The sequence below is a fragment of the Schistocerca gregaria genome, chromosome 2 (assembly GCF_023897955.1).
Source record: "Schistocerca gregaria isolate iqSchGreg1 chromosome 2, iqSchGreg1.2, whole genome shotgun sequence".
Taxonomy (NCBI): Eukaryota; Metazoa; Arthropoda; class Insecta; order Orthoptera; family Acrididae; genus Schistocerca; species Schistocerca gregaria.
This window is the reverse complement of record NC_064921.1, coordinates 763,010,400-763,036,420: the sequence shown is the minus strand read 5'-3', so window position 1 is coordinate 763,036,420 and position 26,021 is coordinate 763,010,400. Positions and strand designations below refer to the sequence as shown.

The 26,021-nt window shown below is 45.2% G+C and overlaps 1 protein-coding gene across 1 annotated transcript in view; it reads right to left on the bottom strand.

The window, feature by feature from the left end:
- Positions 1–26,021, bottom strand: part of LOC126334985 (ATP-binding cassette sub-family C member 4-like) — a 378,851-nt gene that overhangs the window by 130,135 nt on the left and 222,695 nt on the right. Inside the window, exons 10-11 of the mRNA XM_049997794.1 lie at positions 19,232–19,518; positions 905–1,088 (exon numbers count right to left, since the gene is read on the bottom strand). Coding sequence (XP_049853751.1) covers positions 905–1,088; positions 19,232–19,518 — 471 coding nt within the window. The remainder of the gene's footprint in view (positions 1–904; positions 1,089–19,231; positions 19,519–26,021) is intronic.

Genomic DNA, 26,021 nt, shown 5'->3' with positions numbered 1-26,021 from the left:
GGGTGCGTTTCTGACAGTTTTGTCTCGAATTTGACAACTGATGACTTTACATCATAAGATATTCTAGAACGTCAAATATCTCCATATCCCCAAATAGTGTCAGATCCCTTAAACAAAAAGGCCAGTCATTATGCCCAGTTCGCATTCGGGAGGACGACGGTTCAATCCCGCGTCCGGCCATCCTGATTTAGGTTTTCCGTGATTTCCCTAAATCACTCCAGGCAAATGCCGGGATGGTTCCTCTGAAAGGGGAACGGCCGACTTCCTTCCCTAATCCAAAGAGACCGATGACCACGCTGTCTGGTCTCCTTCCTCAAAAAAACAACAACAACAACATTATGCCCAGTTCGCGTGTTGTTGAATTATTCCACTGGTGCATAAATTGCACTCTCTTGTGCTCAACCATAGAAAGGATAACTAATAGAGCAACTGTATGGTGAGGGTAGGGGGTAGGGGAGGGGGGGTGGCTGTAGCGTGATGGACAGGGAGAGCATCCGGCCCCCCTCAGTTAACTGTACCGATCCGTTACCAACCATGCCGACCCTGCGCCGATGGGGGACAAAGGTACAAGAAAAAGGACAAGAAGAAATGTGAGAAAAAGAATCGAACCTCGAACAAGAGACCGTGGAAATCAGCCTTGCTTCGAACGTGGCCAATAATTTAATTGATGTGCTTCCTATCAAATGGCGCACTTAGCTCTATTATCAGAGCGGTCACAAACATTGTTCTGCAGTATTACTCACTGAGATCTCCTGAAGACGGTGTCTGCTGCAGCGGCGCTTTCGTCGTCATGTACGGTCACCGTTGGTGACAAGACATGCACGTACCTTACGCTGTAGCTCTGGAAAGGAACTTCCACAACGAGGTATCCTCGTTGGAAGACTCTTCTGGAGGCCGTACTCACCTCGTCCATGACGACTATCTTGTTGGCGGCGTGCAGGTACTGTATCTGGTGCGTGACCAGGATGCGCGTCTTGTTGGCCAGCAGGGAGCACACGCACTGCTTGAACAGCTGCCTGCCCACGTGCGTGTCCACCGCCGACAGCGGGTCGTCCAACAGGTAGATGTCTGCGTCGCCGTACACCGCCCTGCGTGCAACAAACTGTTGTTGACGTAAAATCTCAACTTTCAAGTAAAACCACCCTATAGCCGTGAGAGCCCGTTTCTGAACCCTCTACGTCAGGGCTTCCCAACCTGAGGTCCGCGGACCCCTTAGGGGTCCGCCGGCTCTTTCTAGGGGTTCCTCGGCCACCTTTCACCAATTCGTGTAAAATAATGAGTAAAATTATTGAATAAAAATGTGAAAATCAAATTCATCACTATCTTTTGTCGTGTGAAAAACTGTGTACTTTTACTTCAGCTCGTATACCCAAGCACCCTTTGCGGTTCCTAAGTGATAACGTATACACAGTTTAGTGCCGGAGAATGTGGCTTCTCTGATCGACTGTTTAGCAACAATACGGGGGTCATTTGCGCGCTTACTCACGGCGCTAGATGCGCTGAAACCTTTTACGCATGCGCGGAGCCAGCTTTGTCGACCAATCACAGCGATCGCTGACACATATGTGGCCCCAGACATCATTACATGTTAAATTTGCCTTGTCAGCGCACTACCTGTTTTATAAGTCGATTTTTGGCCAGTTTATTACTTTTAACGTGGATCGGTGGCTGAAGTCAGGATCATTGAAGAAGGCTGCAGTTTCTCCATCGCCTTCACAAGAAGAGAAGTTTCCAGTTGAAATGAATGAGAAGGGAGGACGACCAAAGGAAGACTTTACATACATTTGAACATTTTTCTTCGGGTTTCACGGAAAATCACACACACACACACACACACACACACACAGTGAACAGACCATAAGCGACAGCTTGTCAACAGCGAACAGTTTGGACGTGACGTTGATTGCTCTTGGAAGAAGAAAGCTCCTTCGTGTGAAATTTCAGTTACCAAGTAATTTTAATCAGGCTGTAGTGTGTTTATCAAAGGGAGTAAATCCACTGGTAAGTGTCTGGATACAGTGGGAATTCAAATTCAAATTGGATCGTTAATTTCAAGTTGTTTTGATTCATCTCTAAACCAAAGACTATTGATACTTCGGGGGGGGGGGGGGGTCATTGGGAACATGGCACCTGCATTAAGAAGCTTTCAGTTCCCATGGGTTTCGGTCTGAAATTTAAAGTTACTCTGCTCTTGACTGACTAGGGGTCCGCCATGGATTTTCGACTGAAAAAGGGGTCCGCCAGCTGAAAAGGTTGGGAAGCCCTGCTTTACGTGTTCGATCAAAACAGTGCTGGACAACGCTACGAGTAAATCGGATACTTGTAAGGGGTCGGCACGGGTCGATAGGGCGAGCAATCGATTGTGACGTGTTGCGAGAGCGAGTGTCGAGATGCGCCAGAGTGACTGGCGGGAATAGTGTGTGTGTGTGTGTGTGTGTGTGTGTGTGGAGGCCATTATTGGAATACAGGGTTTTTAACCGAGAAGGGTGTCACCATCGCCGTGGTTAGACCCCTAAATAATAAATAAATACTGGGAAAGTGATGAAGTATCTTTATAAAAGTGATCAGTGACGTTACTATTGCCGATATTTAGTTTCGCGTCTACCGCGCCGGCCTAACCTTGGATTGCAGTGTTGGATGCAGTGATGGATTAGCGTGTGACGATAATGGCAAATAAAGAAAGCCTGTGCTGAGATTAGTCATAATTAGATACGTATGACGAAGGCAGTGACTGTCTCCTTTTTGTGTTTTGAGAAGAATATTAGTTTGTAATTAGTAAAACGGTATTCGTGTTCCCTATTACCATATATTCAGTATTATAGTATTGAACAGGACGAACTGGAAAGTAACAACTTCCGTAGCAGTCAATTCCAATTACCAGCCCCATTAGGTTCACGGTCATGTTAATAATAAATATTGGGCCGCTATTCGATCAGATCAGGTCGGGATAAAAACGGAGGTTTTACATACTGCAATGTTGAAGACTCTAGTATCTCGGTCTTTGGTTTTCTATGAGCTGACTGAATTCTTACCGGATGGCACTGTCCTCCACAATTTTCAGTAGAGTTATGCCCCCAATCCGATATTCGGCATTAGTAGAAACGTGTACCAAGTCGCGTCTCAGACGAACTACAGTCGTGTGCAAGTAAGAAGCGTTCTATACACAGAGAGAGAGGGGGGGAGGGGGGGACAGAGAGTAATGTGAGTGGTCGTCATGGTGTTCCCTGTCTCTGTCCCAAGACAAAGGCTCCAGCTGTTCTCTTACTGTTAACGGGCAAAGCTGGGGAAATCGCCGCAATGCGCCGCTGGTTCTGTTGACTGTCCTCCCTAGGACAATTTAGAATGGGCGTTTAAAAAGTCCGTGCAAAAATAAAAACTGCTTGCATGTTTCGGGTAAACATTTTTTTTATTTTTCGATATAGTCTCCTTTTAGACTTATACACGTTGTCCAACGCTGTTCTAATTTGTTGATCCCTTCCGAATAATGAGAATTGTCCAAGCCTGCAAAATAGATATTAACTGCTGCAATCACCTCCTCGTTTGAATAAAATCTTTGTCCCACCAACCATTTCTTCAAATTGGGGAACGAATTGTAGTCCGAGGGAGCCAAGTCTGGAGAATACAGGGATGTGAAACGAGTTGGAATCCTATTTCCATTAATTTGGCAACCACAACTGCTGAGGAGTGTGCTGATGCATTGTCGTGATGGAAAACGACTTTTTTGCGACCCAATTGCCGGCGTTTTTCTTGCAGTTCGGTTTTCAATCGGTCAAGTAACGACGAATAATATGCACCTGTAATAGTTTTACCCTTTTCCAGATAGTCGATGAGGATTATCCCTTGCGAATCCCAAAAGACAGTCGCTATAACCTTTCCGGCCGAAGGATTGGTCTTCGCCATTTTTGGTGCAGCTTCTCCCTTGGTAACTCATCGTTTAGATTGTTGATTGGTCTCAGGAGTATAGTAATGTATCCATGTTTCATCCACAGTGACGAAACGACGCTTAAGGTCCTGTGGATTCTTCCTGAACAGATGCAACACTTCACACGATTCCGTTTTTGGTCAAGCGTGAGCAGTCGCGAAACCCATCTTGCGAATAGTTTTCTCATGTACAAATGTTTATGTAATATATTATGTACCCATTCATTCGAGATGCCCATGGCGCTAGCAGTCTCACACACGTTAAATCTTCTGTCATCCATCACCATATCATGGATTTCATCGATGATTTCTGGAGTCGTAACTTCCACAGGGCGTCCAGAACGTTTAGCATCACTTGTGCCCATATGTCCACACCAAAAATTTTGAAACCACTTATAAACTCCAGAATGAGATTTTCACTCTGCAGCGGAGTGTGCGCTGATATGAAACTTCCTGGCAGCTTAAAACTGTGTGCCCGACCGAGACTCGAACTCGGGACCTTTGCCTTTCGCGGGCAAGTGCTCTACCATCTGAGCTACCGAAGCACGACTCACGGCCGGTACTCACAGCTTTACTTCTGCCAGTATCCGTCTCCTACCTTCCAAACTTTACAGAAGCTCTTCTGCGAACCTTGCAGAACTAGCACTCCTGAAAGAAAGGATACTGTGGAGACATGGCTTAGCCACAGCCTGGGGGATGTTTCCAGAATGAGATTTTCACTCTGCAGCGGAGTGTGCGCTGATATGTCTCCACAGTATCCTTTCTTTCAGGAGTGCTAGTTCTGCAAGGTTCGCAGAAGAGCTTCTGTAAAGTTTGGAAGGTAGGAGACGGATACTGGCAGAAGTAAAGCTGTGAGTACCGGGCGTGAGTCGTGCTTCGGTAGCTCAGATGGTAGAGCACTTGCCCGCGAAAGGCAAAGGTCCCGAGTTCGAGTCTCGGTCGGGCACACAGTTTTAATCTGCCAAGAAGTTTCATATCAGCGCACACTCTGCTGCAGAGTGAAAATCTCATTCTGGAAACATCCCCCAGGCTGTGGCTAAGCCATGTCTCCACAGTATCCTTTCTTTCAGGAGTGCTAGTTCTGCAAGGTTCGCAGAAGAGCTTCCGTAAAGTTTGGAAGGTAGGAGACGGATACTGGCAGAAGTAAAGCTGTGAGTACCGGGCGTGAGTCGTGCGTCGGTAGCTCAGATGGTAGAGCACTTGCCCGCGAAAGGCAAAGGTCCCGAGTTCGAGTCTCGGTCGGGCACACAGTTTTAATCTGCCAGGAAGTTTCATATCAGCGCACACTCCGCTGCAGAGTGAAAATCTCATTCTGGAAACATCCCCCAGGCTGTGGCTAAGCCATGTCTCCACAGTATCCTTTCTTTCTGGAGTGCTAGTTCTGCAAGGTTCGCAGAAGAGCTTCCGTAAAGTTTGGAAGGTAGGAGACGGATACTGGCAGAAGTAAAGCTCTGAGTACCGGGCGTGAGTCGTGCTTCGGTAGCTCAGATGGTAGAGCACTTGCCCGCGAAAGGCAAAGGTCCCGAGTTCGAGTCTCGGTCGGGCACACAGTTTTAATCTGCCAGGAAGTTTCATATCAGCGCACACTCCGCTGCAGAGTGAAAATCTCATTCTGGAAACATCCCCCAGGCTGTGGCTAAGCCATGTCTCCACAGTATCCTTTCTTTCAGGAGTGCTAGTTCTGCAAGGTTCGCAGAAGAGCTTCTGTAAAGTTTGGAAGGTAGGAGACGGATACTGGCAGAAGTAAAGCTGTGAGTACCGGGCGTGAGTCGTGCTTCGGTAGCTCAGATGGTAGAGCACTTGCCCGCGAAAGGCAAAGGTCCCGAGTTCGAGTCTCGGTCGGGCACACAGTTTTAATCTGCCAGGAAGTTTCATATCAGCGCACACTCCGCTGCAGAGTGAAAATCTCATTCTGGAAACATCCCCCAGGCTGTGGCTAAGCCATGTCTCCACAGTATCCTTTCTTTCTGGAGTGCTAGTTCTGCAAGGTTCGCAGAAGAGCTTCTGTAAAGTTTGGAAGGTAGGAGACGGATACTGGCAGAAGTAAAGCTGTGAGTACCGGGCGTGAGTCGTGCTTCGGTAGCTCAGATGGTAGAGCACTTGCCCGCGAAAGGCAAAGGTCCCGAGTTCGAGTCTCGGTCGGGCACACAGTTTTAATCTGCCAGGAAGTTTCACTTATAAACTGCTCTAATCGAAGACGCAGAGTCACCGTAATGTTTATCAAGCTTCCCTCTAGTCTCCTGAGGCGTTTTGCCTTTACTAAAGTAATGTTTAATCACCACACTAAATTCTTCTTCGTTCATTTTTTGACAAAACTTTCGACTTCCTTAATTCACACGAATACCAAACACAAAGAAATAGACTAATATGGCTGAAACTTGGCGTGCGTTCTTTCCAAAGATGCTACTTACTAAACATGATCTCGATACGCGCCGGTGGTGCCATCTCTCGGACTTTGCACGGGCTTTTCAAACGCCCCTCGTATATGCTCCGATGACTACAGCTGTCCTTATTAACGTAGTACTTCTTCTGTTTAGCTCGTCTGATAATGAACACTACAATAGCTAACTACCCTCAATTACACGAAATATAACGTGAAAATCAACCTTAAATACTCCACAAATACCCCAAAGTGCACGCTGCAGACAGGTGCGACAGAATGACACTACTGGTTTGTGCGTCGCATCGTACACCACTCCTCGCTCCTGCGATCGCCTTCTTACGTGTACATCACAGCGGCATACACTAATTTCATCATATGGCCACAAGTTGGAGCAGAGTTCTGTTATTCCCGCAATATACATGGTGTTCCGAAACTATTCGTTCAAATGAATACCGGAGGTGGAGAACATTAAAAATATATTTCGGTAAGGAACATATGGCCTCTGAAGTCAACCTGTAATGTTAGGTATCAGTTTATTAGTGGCGCTGACGTAGGATGTTGTTTCGGTATTGGTGACTAGAAATGTGCACTGACGTTCAAAACTGCTCTCTGTGTGGATAGTTTTCTGTACTGGTTGAAGCGCCAGCTCATTTCAGCGTTGCTGTGGGGAATCATCCGACCGTCACCTTCGGGAAACGACGGATCGGCCGAGGTGGCTCTGTGGCCTGCCAATGCAGGCCACCTGACTTCATGTGTCTCGATTTCCTCCTCTCGGGGCATGTGAGGCAACTGCTGTATGAAACCAGTCCGAGGGAACTAACATGCACCGAGATTAAAAAATAGTGCATTGATAATGGCTAGGCACTAGCTGAAATATGGATCTGCGTAAGAAAACCAGAAAGAAACATTACATAACAGTCGCCGTGTGCACCGACTTTCCTATTGGAAGCTAACTTGCTGGGAAAAAAAACCCAAAACGAACACGTCTCTAGAATTGCCGTCGCTGCTGCTACCATTACGGGCCTGCCACGAATCTTTGAACAGACTCGATAGTCACTGGTTCGACGATGAACTGCGTGCTAATAGGCCAATGGTCGCGTATTCCATCTGTTACTGTGAATACTACTGCTGTAAATAGTATGTTAAACTACCGTCTGTGAAAATCGTTCCTAGCATCAGAAACTGGCGTCAAGGACCATACGAACAACAACTAAATATATTTGATTCGATGTTCTCTATCTTCCGTATTAATTTAAACGAATAGTTTCCGAACATCCTGTGTAGTTTATTTTATGAATTACTGCGAAATGCATAAAGCATCAAGTACGGGATAATGGGATTTATGGGCGTCGGACAGTTATTAAAAAACCATAACTGGAATTCATAGCGAACAGGACTGTAAATGCTACAATGAAGTGTAATTTTAGAGGCGACCACATTATTGATCAGACGGCAGTTACTTGCAGGGGCTAACTTTGACGAGCAAATATTTCAATGTAAAATAAACTTTGGTAGGAGCGTAATCTTGTGTGCTTTAGAACAATAAACTGTGTGATTAATAACTACTTTCACTTGAAATTGCCTTCACATAATTACATTAAATCAATGTAATATTCGGACCATGCGAATAATTCGATCAAACTAGTTGTAATCAACTCACAAATGAAGTTACAGATGCCTTAAACAGAGCTAATAAATAACAAAAACAGGAATACAGGAAAGTGGAATTTAAGAAAATTCGTTTACGGATTTATCATTTAAACATATCCACAGACGCAGAAAGCGAAATACGGTGAGTTGACGTCACAATACAAGAGGCCAAAGAGATCCAAAGAAGAGCGGCGCGTTTCGTCAGAGGGTTATTTGGTAAGCGTGATAGCGTTACGGAGATGTTTAGCAAACTCAAGTGGCAGACTCTTCAAGAGAGGCGTTCTGCATCGCGGTGTAACTTGCTGTCCAGGTTTCGAGAGGGTGCGTTTCTGGATGAGGTATCGAATATGTTGCTTCCCCCTACTTATACCTCCCGAGGAGATCACGAATGTAAAATTAGAGACATACGAGCTCGTACGGAGGCTTTCCGGCAGTCGTTCTTCCCGCGAACCATACGCGAGTGGAACAGGAAAGGGAGGTAATGACAGTGGCACGTAAAGTGCCCTCCGCCACACACCGTTGGGTGGCTTGCGGAGTATAAATGTAGATGTAGATGTAGATGAAACGTTGACGACACGGGAATGAAAGACCATTTCATTATATTACACTATATTATTGATACCACACATAAGCGCAAAAGAAACTGGTATAGGCGTGCGTATTCAAATACAGAAATATGTAAACAGTAGAACAACAAGTATCTGGCGCAGTTGTTAGATCGGTTACTCCTGCTACAATAGGAGGTTTTCAAGGATTTAAGTGAGTTTGAAAGTGGTGTTATAGTCGACGTACGAGCGATGCGACACAGCATCTACGAGGTAGCGACGAAGTAGGTATTATCCCATACGACCAATTCACAGGTGCACCACGAATATCAGGAATCCGGTAAAACATCATATCTCCGACATCGATGCGGTTGGAAAAACATCCTGCAAGAACCGGACCAACAACGACTGATGAGAATCGTTCAACGTGTTAGAAGTGTAATTCTTCCACAAATTGTTGCAGGTTTCAGTGCAGGGCCGTCAACAAGTGTCAGAGCGCGAACCACTCAACGAAACATCATCGATATGGGCTATCGGAGTCGAAGGCCCACACGTATACCCTTGATGACTGCACTTCTCGCCTCGGCCCGTCAACATCGACATTGTACTGTTGATGTCTGGAAACATGTTTCCTGGTTGGACAAGTCTCGTTTCAAATTGTATCGAGCGGATGGATCTGTACGGCATGGACCCTGCATGTCAGCAAGGGACTATTTAAAGTGGTGGAGGCTCTGTTATGGTGTGGGGTGTGTACTCCTGATACATCTAGATACGACTGTGACATGTAACACGTAGGTAAGCATCCTGACTGATCACCTGCACCCATTCATGTCCCTTGTGCATTCCTACGGACTTTGGCAATTCTATCAGGACAATGCGACACCCCACACGCCCAGAATTACTACAGAGTGGCTCCAAGGAACACTCTTCTGAATTTAGACACTTACGCCGGCCACCAAACTCGCCAGACATGAACGTTATTGAGCATATCTGGGATGCCTTGCAACGTGCCGTTCAGGAGAGATCTCCACGCCCTCGTACTCTTACGGATATATGGACAGCACTGCAAGATTCACGGTGTCAGTTCCCTCCAGCACTGCTTCAGACATTAATTGAGTCCATGGCATGTCGTGATGCGGCACTTCTGTGTGTTCGCGGGGGCCCTACGCGATATTAGGCAGGTGTACCAGTTTCTTTGGCTTTTCAGTGTATATGCGGTAGTGAAAATTTATCCGCTGTTCCATACATACTGCGAGTACACTTTAGAAAGTTGGTGAAATGGCAGTGGACATGAAAAACAATGAAGTCAAAATTTTCGTGTAACAAACATTGTATATGGATCACTATGGCGGCGAAGAAGCAAACATACAAAGAACATGAATCTTAGAATGCAAATATACTAGTACAAAGTGTTGATATGTCTGTAAGACGTCTCCTCAGAAAGGAAGAAAGTAACAGAATCGTATGTTAAATAAGAACGGAATCAACAAACAATACTGAGAATGTAAGTTAAATGTAAGTAAAAAGATTAAGTGAGTATTAATTCACAACAAGACCTATAAATTATAAGTATAGAAGAGGATCTAAAATCTGAGGTACAGGCGAAAGCAGCGGTTCACAAACGCAAAACATTCTCAATATAATTTGTTGACTCCATTTTATTTAACACATATTTCTGTTACTTTCCTCTTTGTGTACGGACATTTTACAATCATAATGACTCCACATACGAGCATCTTTGCATTCGAAGAGATATGCTCTTTGTATGTTTACTTTTTCGTCGCTAGTGTCATCCATCTACCACGCACGCTACAAAAATATTTGAGTTGAGCGTTTATTATATCCGCTGCCTATCAAACAACTCTCTAAAATGTGCTCGCATTGTGTATAGAACAGAGGATAAATTTATACTAGGACGTGTATTCCCGTTTCACTCTTGAGAACTACACTCCTGGAAATTGAAATAAGAACACCGTGAATTCATTGTCCCAGGAAGGGGAAACTTTATTGACACATTCCTGGGGTCAGATACATCACATGGTCACACTGACAGAACCACAGACACATAGACACAGGCAACACAGCATGCACAATGTCGGCACTAGTACAGTGTTTATCCACCTTTCGCAGCAATGCAGGCTACTATTCTCCCATGGAGACGATCTAGAGATGCTGGATGTAGTCCTGTGGAACGGCTTGCCATGCCATTTCCACCTGGCGCCTCAGTTGGACCAGCGTTCGTGCTGGACGTGCAGACCGCGTGAGACGACGCTTCATCCAGTCCCGAACATGCTCAATGGGGGACAGATCCGGAGATCTTGCTGGCCAGGGTAGTTGACTTACACCTTCTAGAGCACGTTGGGTGGCACGGGATACATGCGGACGTGCATTGTCCTGTTGGAACAGCAAGTTCCCTTGCCGGTCTAGGAATGGTAGAACGATGGGTTCGATGACGGTTTGGATGTACCGTGCACTATTCAGTGTCCCCTCGACGATCACCAGAGGTGTACGGCCAGTGTAGGAGATCGCTCCCCACACCATGATGCCGGGTGTTGGCCCTGTGTGCCTCGGTCGTATGCAGTCCTGATTGTGGCGCTCACCTGCACGGCGCCAAACACGCATACGACCATCATTGGCACCAAGGCAGAAGCGACTCTCATCGGTGAAGACGACACGTCTCCATTCGTCCCTCCATTCACGCCTGTCGCGACACCACTGGAGGCGGGTTGCACGATGTTGGGGCGTGAGCGGAAGACGGCCTAACGGTGTGCGGGACCGTAGCCCAGCTTCATGGAGACGGTTGCGAATGGTCCTCGCCGATACCCCAGGAGCAACAGTGTCCCTAATTTGCTGGGAAGTGGCGGTGCGGTCCCCTACGGCACTGCGTAGGATCCTACGGTCTTGGCGTGCATCCGTGCGTCGCTGCGGTCCGGTCCCAGGTCGACGGGCACGTGCACCTTCCGCCGACCACTGGCGACAACATCGATGTACTGTGGAGACCTCACACCCCACGTGTTGAGCAATTCGGCGGTACGTCCACCCGGCCTCCCGCATGCCCACTATACGCCCTCGCTCAAAGTCGGTCAACTGCACATACGGTTCACGTCCACGCTGTCGCGGCATGCTACCAGTGTTAAAGACTGCGATGGAGCTCCGTATGCCACGGCAAACTGGCTGACACTGACGGCGGCGGTGCACAAATGCTGCGCAGCTAGCGCCATTCGACGGCCAACACCGCGGTTCCTGGTGTGTCCGCTGTGCCGTGCGTGTGATCATTGCTTGTACAGCCCTCTCGCAGTGTCCGGAGCAAGTATGGTGGGTCTGACACACCGGTGTCAATGTCTTCTTTTTTCCATTTCCACGAGCGTATGTTCCAGCATGTCACAGTTTCATGTTATTGAGTATGTTACAACATCCCACGTTTCTCCAAATTTTTATTTTTCAACGTTTCTCAGTTTTGTAATTACATTTATATATATATTTTTTTGGTGACTGATTATTTTCAAAATGTTTGAAAATGAGCGTGTGTCGAAACTGCAGTCGCAATAAATAATATTTTAACAGCCTGAAACAGAATTACTTCATTTAGAAAAGAGTCAGCTCTGTCTTGCCTCAGAAACCAATGCCATCTCTTTCACGTGGTTCGTTGGGTGTTTAAATATAGAGCGCTGGCCATCGAGGTCGTCAACACTATCATCCGCTTTAGCGTGATCCACCTCAAAGACCCGCGCGGGTATCCCTGTTCATTTGTCTGAATTTCCGCAAGAATCAGCGGACCCGTAGCCTTCGTATGTTGACAGCTATTCTTGGAAGCGGAAGACCGTGCCGACGCGCCAATAAATTGGCGGAGACGTAACGCTGCATTGACCCATTGACTTTTGGGCTGTGGTCACCGATGTTCGCCCATACGTGTCACGCCTCTTGCCTATTTTTCCTGCCGCTCGCGGCCGCTGGGCAGTGTTGCAGCCTATAGGAGCAGGATTCCGCCTAGAGGGAACACCGGTCGCGGCGTAGGCTGAACACTTTACAGCGCATGTCGGCATCTTATCGCTTCTTGCCTTGGTCGTTCGCCACAAAGGGCTTCAACTGGTTTTCATTGATCCGTGCCTTCTTACAAATTATAACTAGCTGGAGAAACGAAAAATCAGAACACTTGCGGAATATCTCTAGCCTCCCAAGTCCTGATATTTACGGATTATTAATTTTATAAGATCATAATTTATATGTGACACTTAACGACCCAAAGCTGTTCGTCCTCAGGCACTAACACATGCAAAACACGTATGTATTATTCTTGTAAAATAAACCGCAAACAGCTGTTGTATCATCCTTTAGTAATACCGGTTTCTCAGCGTCGGAGTTGCATCTTCAGATACATCTAAATAGAATAGTACATGGAGAATTAAGAATTATAAAAAAATAGAATGGAAAGAATCTAAGGAGAAGAATTAACGTTATATACGAAGGTCATAATGACAGAAGCAAATTTAAATTCAAGTGTCGACTTACTTATTATCATGTTATTTACAGGCAAAAAGTTGAGCCCATCTTTTAAACGCAACCAGCAACTTAACACGCGCACTCGTCGATGCAAAATACCGTTCAAAACAAAGAACAGTGCGAGTGAAAAGCGGTTACGAGGCGCAAGGGGCGAGTCAGAGATGATTCGGGGATTCCCCGTTCGTACAGGCAAAATTAGCTCACATTGGGGCGTACCAGTTTATCCTAAAGTATGTAAATTCTAACTAGGATAAACCGATTAGACCTAGGCTAAACTGTTTTATCCTATCGGCAGCAGGACGAACGAATCTGACCTAGGCGAAACTAGTTCATCTAAAATCGGGCTTGGCCAGTAACATATACATAAATAATTCAGCAAATTTAATTGAAATTATCTACTAAACTTACACTATTTGTAGATGTGAAGCAAACTTTCATTGTGACTGCGTATTGATTGATTAAGCATTCATGAATGCTACTAACGACACACAGTAAAATCAACAAGACGTATAATAATTTCATCGAGCATGGCGTACTTTCAGTTAGTAAACTCATTTACTTGAGGACAGAGGGAAACATGGCTTTCCTTTCAAAATTGTAGGTAATACAGAGATGTTGACTACATTTATTCACATCAATATACGACGAGAAGGTCACAAAAATGAAAGTATCTGGTATGTTTATTTTGCGGTCCTAAATCTTAGAATTATGTGAGGCTGTTCATTCAGTTTTCTAACGTTATAAAACCATGGAAAATAATTTAGTTTCAGTCATTTCATTATAAAGCGTAAAGAAGTCAAGTTTTTTTAACCAAATCGTTTCTAGAGAAACCCTGTAAGAACAAACCGAGCAAAATGAAAAGTGTTTTTTTTTTAATTTTTTGTACGAAACCTAAGATATTTATTGAAATACTACCTTGAGAAACGGAAGAGACCCTTCTCCATTTAGATACAATATTTCTTACAGTGTCGTAGCAGACAACTGCTTTCAGGTGGTGGTGGCCTCAGTGACCTAAGCTTCACACGCTGATTTCAGCTGATACGACTATTCTTGTTTCGGTTAGTCATACGAAGGTCATAACTGTCTTCTCGTCCGAACAGTTTGATATACCTCAATGTACTGGTTATTTGAAACATCTCTGCCAGCGGAAAAGTTGTCGAGGACCAGAGAATGGGGTAATCATGCACCCCGGCGAGTGGTAGATAATAGCCTTTAGCGCAACTGCTGATCGCGTGCACTGCAGAACATCTGCTACATATATCAGCCAGGCAACTGGAATGAAAACACACTAAAAGAAATCGCCGCAAGTGATACGATGTGAAACCGGAAAACACGTATACAATGTTCTTAAGTTCTGTGAAGATGAGGAACAAATTCACCACTATTCCGTTACAGAAAACTTGTGAGGTGAACTACTACAAATTACATTAAATGGATGCAGCAAGCACTTATTCTGGATCTCATGGATAAATGCACCCTTTTGCTTGACAAATTTCCATATCATACAAGTCAAGAAAATGAAGCGCTCAGTTTTACTTCCTGTGGTTAATAGAAAAATAGTACCTCAGTGACAGAGCAGACGACCAATCTAGAGTTGTCAGAGCAAACAACGTGAAGTCTGAGCACTTTGTGGACAAGAGGTCTATAAAATGAAAAATATCCGTGTTCGGCGTTTCTCCCCTTACTCTTTCGAACTTACAGCAATGAAACTGATTTGGAACACGGTTAAACAAAAATTACAGAAAAATGATTAATTAATATTACGTTGAAAACTTTGAATGGACTCGCACGAAACTGCGTAAAAGAAGTAAATGTAGACTACTGGTAGGAAGCATGTGTACCCACTGAATCCACTGAAAAGTGGTAAGTTAAGCTGGGCTTGAGAGCAGCGCCAAGGAAACTGACCAGGACACCGACGTTATCTCATGGAGAAAATCATGTCTACGGGTACAATAACAATCTTTTGATACAGCTGATGAAAACACAATTCAAAGAGTTAAGATTCGCTACAGCATCTACGACCGGCAACAGTAATCAGTATGAAGCATACTGATTAATACGTATCCTCTCACGTCTTGCATATGAGCGTTATGTAGGCTTACATTCCTATTCCCAGCGGCAGTTTTGAAATGAAACAGGCTGCCGTCCCGCGTACATAAGCAGTGGCGCAAATTCCAACAAAAACTACCGCCCTCGCTGGCTGGCTCTGAATTTTTATGTCCGATATGTATCAAGTGCACACGTCGTTACTCCTGTCGCTCACACACTTTGTTCTTTTCTGGAAGCGCCCTAACAGCGCATAACTGAAGAGTCTGAGATCAGGTCCTTGCTAGCGTGGTGGTGGATCCGTATTTACTGAGAGTTGAGTATTAAGGTGTACGACGTGCTACCCAAAATTTCCGAGAATATAGCTATAAAAATTAGAATGGTTAGGTCTTAATTTCCTCCGTCATCTTCAAAGAAATTCCCTCGCTAGCTTCCAGGAGTTTTCCCATCGTTGGAACAGTGCTTGAAGTCTTCTGAGTGAACCGTACTCAAAATTAGTCCTACGCAGTCAAATGCTGCGCTTTCGACTTCAGTTTCATTTTCGGGAAAATGAGAAATCTCAAAGGGCTAGATCAGGCGAGTAGAGTGGGTGAGGGACAGTTGCCACGTTCCGTTACCTTTTATTTTTTCAGCAGTGCCCTCATAAAGAGCGAGATGTGAGCAGGTGCACTGTCATAATGCAACTACCAGTCCTTGTTCTCCCATATCTCAGGCCGTTTGCGTGTAACATCTTCCCTGAGTTGCCTCAAAGCATCGCAGTAGAACTTCCCTGCGACTTTCTGACCACATGGAAGAAATTTAAGAATTTCCTTGTGGGTAGTAACAAAACAAAGCAAAGCAAAAAAATCTGCGCAGCAGAGAGAGTGGTGTGTCTTTCACCACCAATATTGCTGTTTTGTTTCATGGTTCATGGACACAATCGTACAAGCATAAATCATTGTCAGTTATGTTCGTGGACCGTATATCTGGATCATCTAGAACTGTTGTTTGCAGTTCAGTGTACATCTGAACGCGATGATCCCGCTGGTCGGCGGTTTCTTTAGAAACGAGCTGGTTAAAAAACAGCTGGCGTTCAAACCACGAGGAACGAACTCCGCTACAATTCGTCACATATTCAATTCATCAGTTAGAATTCATTGACAGGGCCCAAATGAAATTCCAACAATTTCACAAACATCTTCGATTGTATTTCATCTGTTCCTGTGCGTCAGTTTAACACTTTTTTTATCATCTACGATGATGATCAAAGCATTTTTTTTATCGTTGTGTTTGGTCGTTGCGGACGTCGCAAGACATCCTGTTCAAGTTCGGTGGTTGATTCTTCCACTCAGTTTCTTTTGTTACAGAGGCCAACCGGTTCTCTGACCGAACACGCTGAGCTACCGTGCCGGCTGTTTTTTTTTTTTTTTTCGCTTTTGTTCGGTGCATCTGCTCGGGGTGGACGCCGTAATACAATTATGTTCGTTGTTGATCGATTGACTCGGTTTTTTACTACAGAGAGCACGTAACCCTCTGACCGAACACGCTGAGCCACCGTGCCAGCACACTACCGCAGGAGGATGGTCAACATTAATGCTCGAACTACCTAAGGTGAGTGCCCTCCCCAACACAAACTTCAGTTCATTTTACCCTCACATATTGTCACTACTGCCAGGGCTCTCCGATATTGGCAAGCACGTAATGGGACATACTTGTACCATGTGGTTTTCTAATAGATCTTTTCGTAGTTGTGCATGATGTCGGTGTATCCAAATGTTTAACTCCTAGTCATCTTTAAATCGATTACACCACTCACATCACTAGTATGTGTGGCGTATACACACACAGAAGCAATCATTACTACACGCTTGCAGATCAATCACTGGAAACAGCTTCGAACATAAAGTATCTAGGGGCATGCGTACCAACTTAAAATGGATCAGGAAAGGCAGATGTCAGACAGATTCATTGGAAGAATCGTCAGGAAATGTAGTCAACAGAGAAGGTAGGTAGCTTTTAAAGCCTTCGACCCGTACTTGAATACCGTTCGTCAATATGGGATCCGTACCTGACAGGATTGATAGAGAAAAAGAGAAGATCCAAAGAGGAGCAGCACATTTCGAGATGACGGGGTCCCAGGTTCGATTCCCTGCCGGGTTGGGGATTGTTCTCTGTCCGGAGACTGGTTGTTTGCGTTGTCCTCATCATTTCATCATCATTATCATTCGTGACAGTGGCTAGATTGAACTGCGAAAAAAAATTGGACTGTGTAAAAATTGGGAATTTGTACGGGCGCTGATGACAGCGCAGTTGAGCGCACCAAACATCATCATCATCAAACATTTCGATATAGGTTCACTTAGTAAGCACGAAAGCAACACGGATATACTCAGCCAACTCCAACAAAAGAGGCGCTCCCCATCATGATGTGGTTTACAGTTAAAGTTCCGAGTGCATAGTTATTGGAACAGTCAATAAATATAACGCTTTCTCCTACTTACATCCCGGGGAAAGGCGATGAAGATATACACTACTGGCCATTAAAATTGTAACATCAAGAAGAAATGCAGATGATAAACGGGTATTCCTTATACTAGAACTGACAGACATATGATTACATTTTCACGCAATTTGGGTGCCTAAATCCTGAGAAATGAGTACCCAGACCAACCACCTCTGGCCGTAATAATGGCCTTGATACGCCTGAGCATTGAGTCAAACAGAGCTTGGATGGCATGTACAGGTAGAGCTGTCCATGCAGCTTCAACACGATACCACAGTTCGCCAAGAGTAGTGACTGGCGTATTGTGACGAGCCAGTTGCTCAGCCACGATTGACCAGACGTTTTCAGTTGGTGAGAGATCTGGAGAATGTGCTGGCCAGGGCAGCAGTCGAACATTTTCTGTATCCAGAAAGACCCGTACAGGACCTGCAACGTGCGGTCGTGCATTATCCTGCTGTAATGTAGGGTTTCGCAGGGATCGAATGAAGGGTAGACCCACGGGTCGTAACACATCTGAAATGTAACGTCCACTGTTCAAAGCGCCGTCAATGCGAACAAGATGTGACCGAGACGTGTAAACCAATGGCACCCATACCATCACGCAGGGTGATACGCCATTGCGAATACATGCTTCCAATGTGCGTTCACCGCGATGTCTCCAAACACGGATGCGAGCATGATGATGCTATAACAGAACCTGGATTCATCCTAAAAAATAACGTTTTGACATTCGTGCACCCAGATTCGTCGTTGAGTACACCATCGCAAGCGCTCCTGTCTGTGATGCAGCGTCAAGCGTAGCCGCATCCATGGTCTCCGAGCTGATAGTCCATGCTGGTGCAAACGACGTCGAACTGTTCTTGCAGATGGTTGTTGTCTTGCAAGCGTCCCCATCTGTTGACTCAGGGATCGAGACGTGTCTGCACAATCCGCTACAGCCATGCAGATAAGATGCCTGTCATCTCGACTGCTTGTAATACGAGGCCGTTGGGATGCAGCAGGGCGTTCCGTATTACCCTCCTGAACCCACCGATTCCATATTCTGCTAACAGTCATTGGATCTCGACCAACGCGAGCAGCAATGTCGCGATATGATAAACCGCAATCGCGATAGGCTACAATCCGACCTTTACGAAAGCCGGAAACGTGATGGTACGCATTTCTCCTCCTTACGCGAGGCGTCACAACAACGTTTCACCAGGCAACGCCGTCAACTGCTGTTTGTGTGTGAGAAGTTGGAAACTTTCCTCATGTCAGCTGGTTGTAGGTGTCGCCATGGGCGCCAACCTTGTGTGAATGCTCTGTAAAGCTAATCATTTGCATATCACAGCATCTTCTTCCTGTCGGTTGAATTTCGCGTCTGTAGCACGTCATCTTCGTGGTGTAGCAATTTTAATGGCCAGTATTGTAATTAGAGAGATTGGAACCCACAACGAGGCTTACCGGCAATTGTTCTTCCTGCAGACTATTCGTGACTGGAACAAGAAATGGAGGAAGTGACAAAGGTACGGAAGTACTCTCCGCCACACACTGGAAAATGGCTTGCGGAGTATAGCTAAAGGTATAGACATAACAGGAGCGGCTGACGTTTGTACCGCTGTATTTTGGGCGCAGTTCTCAGATTCTCAGAACTTCTGTGTAGCACCTGGCAAGAGAGAAGCTTTGCAGCGGCGAGCGTTTAGGTGTGGCAGCGGCCGGACGTACCTGGCGAGGTTGATGCGCGCGCGCTGCCCCCCGCTGAGGGTGGCGCCCTTCTGCCCAACGACGGTGTGGTCGCCGCGCGGCAGCAGCTGGAAGTCCCTCTCCAGCGCGCACGCGCGCACCACCTTGCGGTACCACTCGTGCTGGTAGGGCCGGCCCAGCAGGATGTTGTTGCGCACGGTCCCCGCGAACACCCACGGCTCCTGGCTCGCGTACGCCACGCGGCCGCCCACAGACACGTGGCCCTCCGACGGCTGCAGCTCGCCCAGCAGCGCCTGAAGCACCGAGCTCTGCCCAACACAAAAACAAACATTGCTGTCGCCTAAGAAAATCACCATGATACCATCCAGTATGTTCATCCCCTTAACTGCTATTGAGCAAGCAAATTTTCTTCAGTGTCTCAGACAAATTTCTGAGAAGAGCTGCACTGATAACAGACAATATACATGAATGACCTGGTGAATGACATCGGGAGTTCACTGAGGCTTTTTGCAGATGATGCTGTGGTGTATCGAGAGGTTGCAACAATGGAAAATTGTACTGAAATGCAGGAGGATCTGCAGCGAATTGACGCATGGTGCACGGAATGGCAATTGAATCTCAATGTAGACAAGTGTAATGTGCTGCGAATACATAGAAAGACAGGTCCCTTATCATTTAGCTACAAAATAGCAGGTCAGCAACTGGAAGCAGTTAATTCCATAAATTATCTGGGAGTACTCATTAGGAGTGATTTAAAATGGAATGATCATATAAAGTTGATCGTCGGTAAAGCAGATGCCAGACTGAGATTCATTGGAAGAATCCTAAGGAAATGCAATCCGACAAAAAAGGAAGTAGGTTACAGTACGCTTGTTCGCCCAATGCTTGAATACTGCTCAGCAGTGTGGGATCCGCACCAGGTAGGGTTGATAGAGGAGTTAGAGAAGATCCAACGGAGAGCAGCGCGCTTCGTTACAGGATCATTTAGTAATTGCGAAAGCGTTATGGAGATGATAGATAAACTCCAGTGGAAGACTCTGCAGGAGAGACGCTCAGTAGCTCGGTACGGGCTTTTGTTAAAGTTTCGAGAACATACCTTCACCGAAGAGTCAAGCAGTATATTGCTCCCTCCTACGTATATCTCGCCAAGAGACCATGAGGATGAAATCAGAGAGATTAGAGCCCACACAGAAGCATACCGACAATCCTTCTTTCCACGTACAATACGAGACTGGAATAGAAGGGAGAACCGATAGAGGTACTCAGGGTACCCTCCGCCACACATCGTCAGGTGGCTTGCGGAGTATGGATGTAGATGTAGATGTAGATGTAGAAAAGTAATGAAAAACTAATTTTTCGGGTTCTGTACCTCAGTCGGTAAAAATGGAACCCCTATACTGTTATAGAATCAATTTGTTGCCTGTCTGACTGTCTCTCTATCCGACTGCCAGAAACCCAGTTTCTCAGGTTCAAATGGCTCTGAGCACTATGGGACTTAACATCTGAGGTCTTCAGTCCCCAAGAACTTAGAACTACTTAAATTTAACTAACCTAAGGACATCACACACATCCATGCCCGAAGCAGGATTCGAACCTGCGACCAGTTTCTCAGGAACAGATTGACGTATCAAATTGAAATTTGAAATTTATGTCATATATTATGGTGTATAAGATTGAAGCTTCTAAGTCAGTGCAGCCAAAGATAAGGGCATTTATGTAAGATATTTTGATACTAGCAAAGTCACTCATAATTCCCACTGACCTAGAATCAAGAAATTTGCCAAGTAGTAAGATTTCACAGTACAACTAAAGGAAAAAAGTCCGAAAATTGTTTATCTGTAATTTTTTTGTCATTTGTTATCCGACTGTCAGTCTGTCCGTCTTTTAAGTCATCTTTTTCTTAGGAACAGGTAGACGTATCAAACTGAAATTTATGTCACATACTAAAGTGTACAGTTCTTTGGCGGTGTAACATATGTAAGCTTCAATAGTAAGTCAATGAAATCGAAGGACTTGGCCATTTATGTCAAACAATTTGATAGTTCCAAACTCACTCATAGGGTACTGAAGTTTACAATGACAGATTAAAGTGTTGTTCTTTCCAAAGTGGTGTTAAAAAGTAGAACGGTAGAAAAAAGTGTGTGGTTCGGGGAACCCTGTGCTGGGCGCTTACGTGTAAAGTGCAGCGTAGTCATTTCGATGTAGATGTAGATATCATGGTACACGCAGTCGACTAGAATAGTGTAACTTGAGTTATAGAGGTAAGTGACCTACTGAAAGCACTTGACATGGCATTAAAACGAAATTAAAACATTTTCTTTGTTATGACTCTTTTCCGTAACTTTTCTCGCAGCATTTTCTATTTCAGAGTAGGACAACCTGGTTGGACAAGTTGAAGCCGCAAAGCGGTTGATTGGAGTAGTCTAGACTAAGGAAATTAATTCGGGGACACTGATAACTGCTGGATTTAATAAATGCGTCTAGGAAGGGACATATACAGTATCGCAGATCATGCCAAGTCTGATGGTTCAAATAAACCCCCTTGCATATCGTCTTCTCAAATATCTGTTACAACTAAACGCAGCTGCTATTTTTGCATCTTTATTGAGTCATCGTAGCATTTATTCAGTGTATCCCTTTGCGTCTTCGGTGCAACTAATGTTTGTTAGTAATCTTTCAGTTTTCCCCAGCGAAAAAAGTCGGACGGGTTAACGCCTGTAGATTGTGATGTCTACTCAGCACTGTTCCCTATCATGGTGGATGTGTCATCCAAGGAACCCTGGTACCTCGGATAGTTGCGCGACGGAACACCACCGGCCGCTGTTGCCGAGCGGTTCTAGGCGCTTCAGTCCGGAACCGCGCTGCTGCTAAGGTCGCAGGTTCGAATCCTGCCTCGGGCATGGCTGTGTGTGATGTCCTTAGGTTAGTTGTTCTAAGTCTAGGGAACTGATGACCTCAGATGTTAATTCCCATAGTGCTTAAAGTCATTTGAACCATTTGACGGAACACCATCTTTCCATAAATAAACATACGACTCAAAATGGTTCAAATGGCTCTAAGCACTATGGGACTCAACATCTGAGGTCAGCAGTCCCCCAGACTTAGAACTACTTAAACCTAATTAACCTAAGGACATCACACACATCCATGCCTGACGCAGGATTCGAGCCTGCGACCGTAGCAGCAGCGCGGTTCCGGACTGAAGCGCCTAGAAGCGCTCGGCCACAGTGGCCGGCCAAAGATACGTCTGACCATTTAAAACACCAACAAAGAAATGTAGATGAATGAGACCACGCGATGACAGATCATATGAGACATTAACATCTGGTAGAATTACTTCCTGTGCAATTAAACAGGTCGATTTGTAAGTCACACAACTGCAGAAGTTTACGCTACTGTTCAGTTTTAATTGCATCTTGACGATCCGGACAGAATAGCAAACCGTTACTTCAGGCCGCAGGCCTTTGAGCAGGGCCGTTCTGTGGTGGTCTCGGAATGTACAATTTCCACTTGGTATCCTTTCACAAACCGCTGAACGCTAGATCGACTTGCCCTACTTTCGCTTGCACACTGATTCCCAGTGGGCGTATAAAGTGTTGCACCAACGCAGTCTCGTAGAGTGCATGTTTCACACCTAAGACGATCACAATAACTCAACTCGACAGTGCACATTACGTATAAATTCAAATCAAGCACAAGACTGTACATCACTTGTAGGATAACCGGGAGGTAGAGAGGCTAAACCTTGCGATTCTTCCGTCAAGTTGCTAGCGAAACGTGCAGACGTAACCGGTCTCCTCTAGTCTATTCTGGTCTTGCCTGACTAGACTGTTTCTGCGAAGCAAACGCGAGTCATAGCGAACGGATAGCAGCCACTGACACTCTCTACAAACTTACGGGTTCTCCCTCAATCCTTCTTCCGCAGATGTAATCTTTCGATAAATGATAACAGTTTCCAGCTAGAAATCAGTTTCATGTTCGCTGCTGAAATCTAAGTGAGAGTTAGCGACTGCAACCCATAAATTCCCTTTGTTTACATGATAACTGTTTAAGGGAATGATTATAATGTAAATATGTGCCGGACCGAGACTCGATCCCGGATTTCTCGCCTTATGCGTGCTGTCGCCTTAAACACTTTGGCTATCCGTGTACGATTCACGGCCAGATCCAAACTACCGTACGTCGTCGTTCCTGCATCATGACGTGTACTCGTTCACATATTATTGCAAGTCGCTTGCGTGCATGTCCAAAGGAAAATTGCACCGTTGTTCTCAACAACACAGGCGCTGCGAAATAGTATTTTCGTTGTTTATTTGCTACAGGTTTGCGCAGGATTCTCTTGATATCCCGACAAACACGCTTTTGGATACATCGTGGTGACAGTTACTTTTCGACTAACAACAAACCGTCTATTCGGATCACTCTCAATACGCCTAAGAATAGAGTTACGGTTGCAGGAAGAATCAAAATTACCAGGATGCATTATACAGCATCATACCGATCAGTAGGGACCATCACATCACGCAAGTTACACAACCTTAAGTGTTACCCTACGTTAACGGATAACTGGATGCGAGTTTCAACAGAAATCGCTCGTCCCTCTACTGCTTATGAATCGTGAGTAGGATTACGTAATTGGCGTCTTGCTTGTGAAGCTCTTCCAGCAGCCAATAAAATTACCTCTGGGCTTTAATAGAAACTATTTAGAAGGTAATCGCTTAGACATTCATTCGAAGCTTTTTTTTTTTTAAATTTCAGTAGATATACAAGGCCCTACATTAAGACTTGGCAGCCTTACGTACTACTGACATTTGAACACGTAATGCCTGTTTTACTGCTTCTTACACACAGTCATGGGACAAGGACAAAATTTCATTTATTTATAGGGACACGTTTACAATGGCACATTGTTTTCAAACATCTGGTTTTTACACTTGGAAACCATTTCGTAAATCACATGTGGATTATCTGATTGCAATTCTGAAGTTACATAAACATTATATTCACGGAAAGTGATAGCGCCATATGTAGATTTTGTTTCAAATGTGATGATGGTGCTAAGAAATTTATAGATGTAGAATGTAGTAGAATAAACGGACTAATAACAGTGCAAAGCTGCTGATAAAAACCACGTGATTGCTAAAACGCAGTCGTCGCAGCATACGGAGTTAGAACTGAAAAGACAACAGAGCATACAAAATCGTATCACAGCTCAGTTATAAGTGAGTGAATTCAATCTGGCATATGGAATGTAGGTTCAGTAAAGGCGATGGATCTTGCCCTTTCTCAAAGTTCAGGTTGTGCTGAAATTTTCAAAACTCTCCTCATCGAATACACAATCGCCTAGTGCGTAGTTACGAAGTTCGTACTTATGTATCGCAGCAAAATACCAATGGCAGTTTTCGCTCCGTTGTCTTTTCTGCATACAATTTATACCAATTCACCTAATATGACAATTGGGTTCATGATAACTTAATATTTCATTGCAGCAGGCTTCCATATATTGCGACCTTCGTCAGTAATTCTTATATAATTTACTGTACAGTTTTCAGATTTCAATTTCCGATGTGAGTTTTGCAGCGAAAGATCCATCACCAGAGTTTTCATCATTCACATAAGGTTTTTCGTCATGAATTGGCGAAGCAGGTCGAACATGCATACTGTGAGAATCTACTTCACTGGTCTCCCAAGGCGAAAATCCTCAAGACTGCTCTTTATCGCATACATATCGTCACAAAAGCAAGTAAACACTGAGTATAAACACTGTTGCCGGCCGCTGTGGACGAGCGGTTCTAGGTGCTTCAGTCCGGAACCGCGCTGCTGCTACGGTCGCAGGTTCGAATCCTGCCTCGGGCATTGATGTATATGATGTCCTTAGGTTAGGTTTAAGTAGTTCTAAGTCTAGGGGACTGATGACCTCAGATGTTAAGTCCCATAGTGCTTAGAGCCATTTGAATTAGAAAAACTGTTTATAAGCCTGGAGTCTGCATATAAGCCGACTGGATAAAAAAAAAAAAAAAAAAAAACTGAACCGCCTCCCCCTCCAGAAACAAAGGAACAAAATTATGTCCACAAACGTAACACGCTTTCTGCTGCTGCTAGGAAGTGTACCTAAAACGACCTGTTGTGATATCTCAAAGCTATTTAGCTACTCATGGCGGAATTAATATGAGTTACCTCCCCTCCTACTGATTAAGATCTTGGGTCCACTTCTGAGGTGACGAAAGTCACGGGATAGCAGTATGCACGTATACAAATGGTGGTAGAATCATATTCACAAGGTATGAGAGGCCAGTGCATTGGCGGAGTCGTAATTTGCACCCAAGTGAATCATGTAGAAAGGTTGCCGCCGTGATTATGGCCACACGACGGGAATTAAAAAGCTCTGAATTCGCAATTAGACGCATGCAGAAGTTAGACGCATGGGACATTCCATTTCGGAACTCGTTAGGGAATTCAACATTCCAAGATCCACAATGTCAAGAGTGTGCTGAGAATACCAAATCTGAGGCACTACTTCTCACCACGGACAACACAGCGGTCGACGGCCTTCACTTAACGACCGAGAGCAGAAGCGATTGCGTAGAGTCGTCAGTGCCACAGACAAGGAACGCTGCGTGAAATAATCGCAGAGATCAACGTGTGACGTACGACAAACGTATCCGTTAGGACAGTGAGGCGAAATTTTGTGTTAATGGACTATGGCAGCAGTTGACAGACGGCGACATCGCCTGCAACGCCTCTCCTGGGTTAGTGAACATTTCGGTTGGACTGTAGAGCACTGGAAATCCTTGGCTTGGTCAGATGAGTC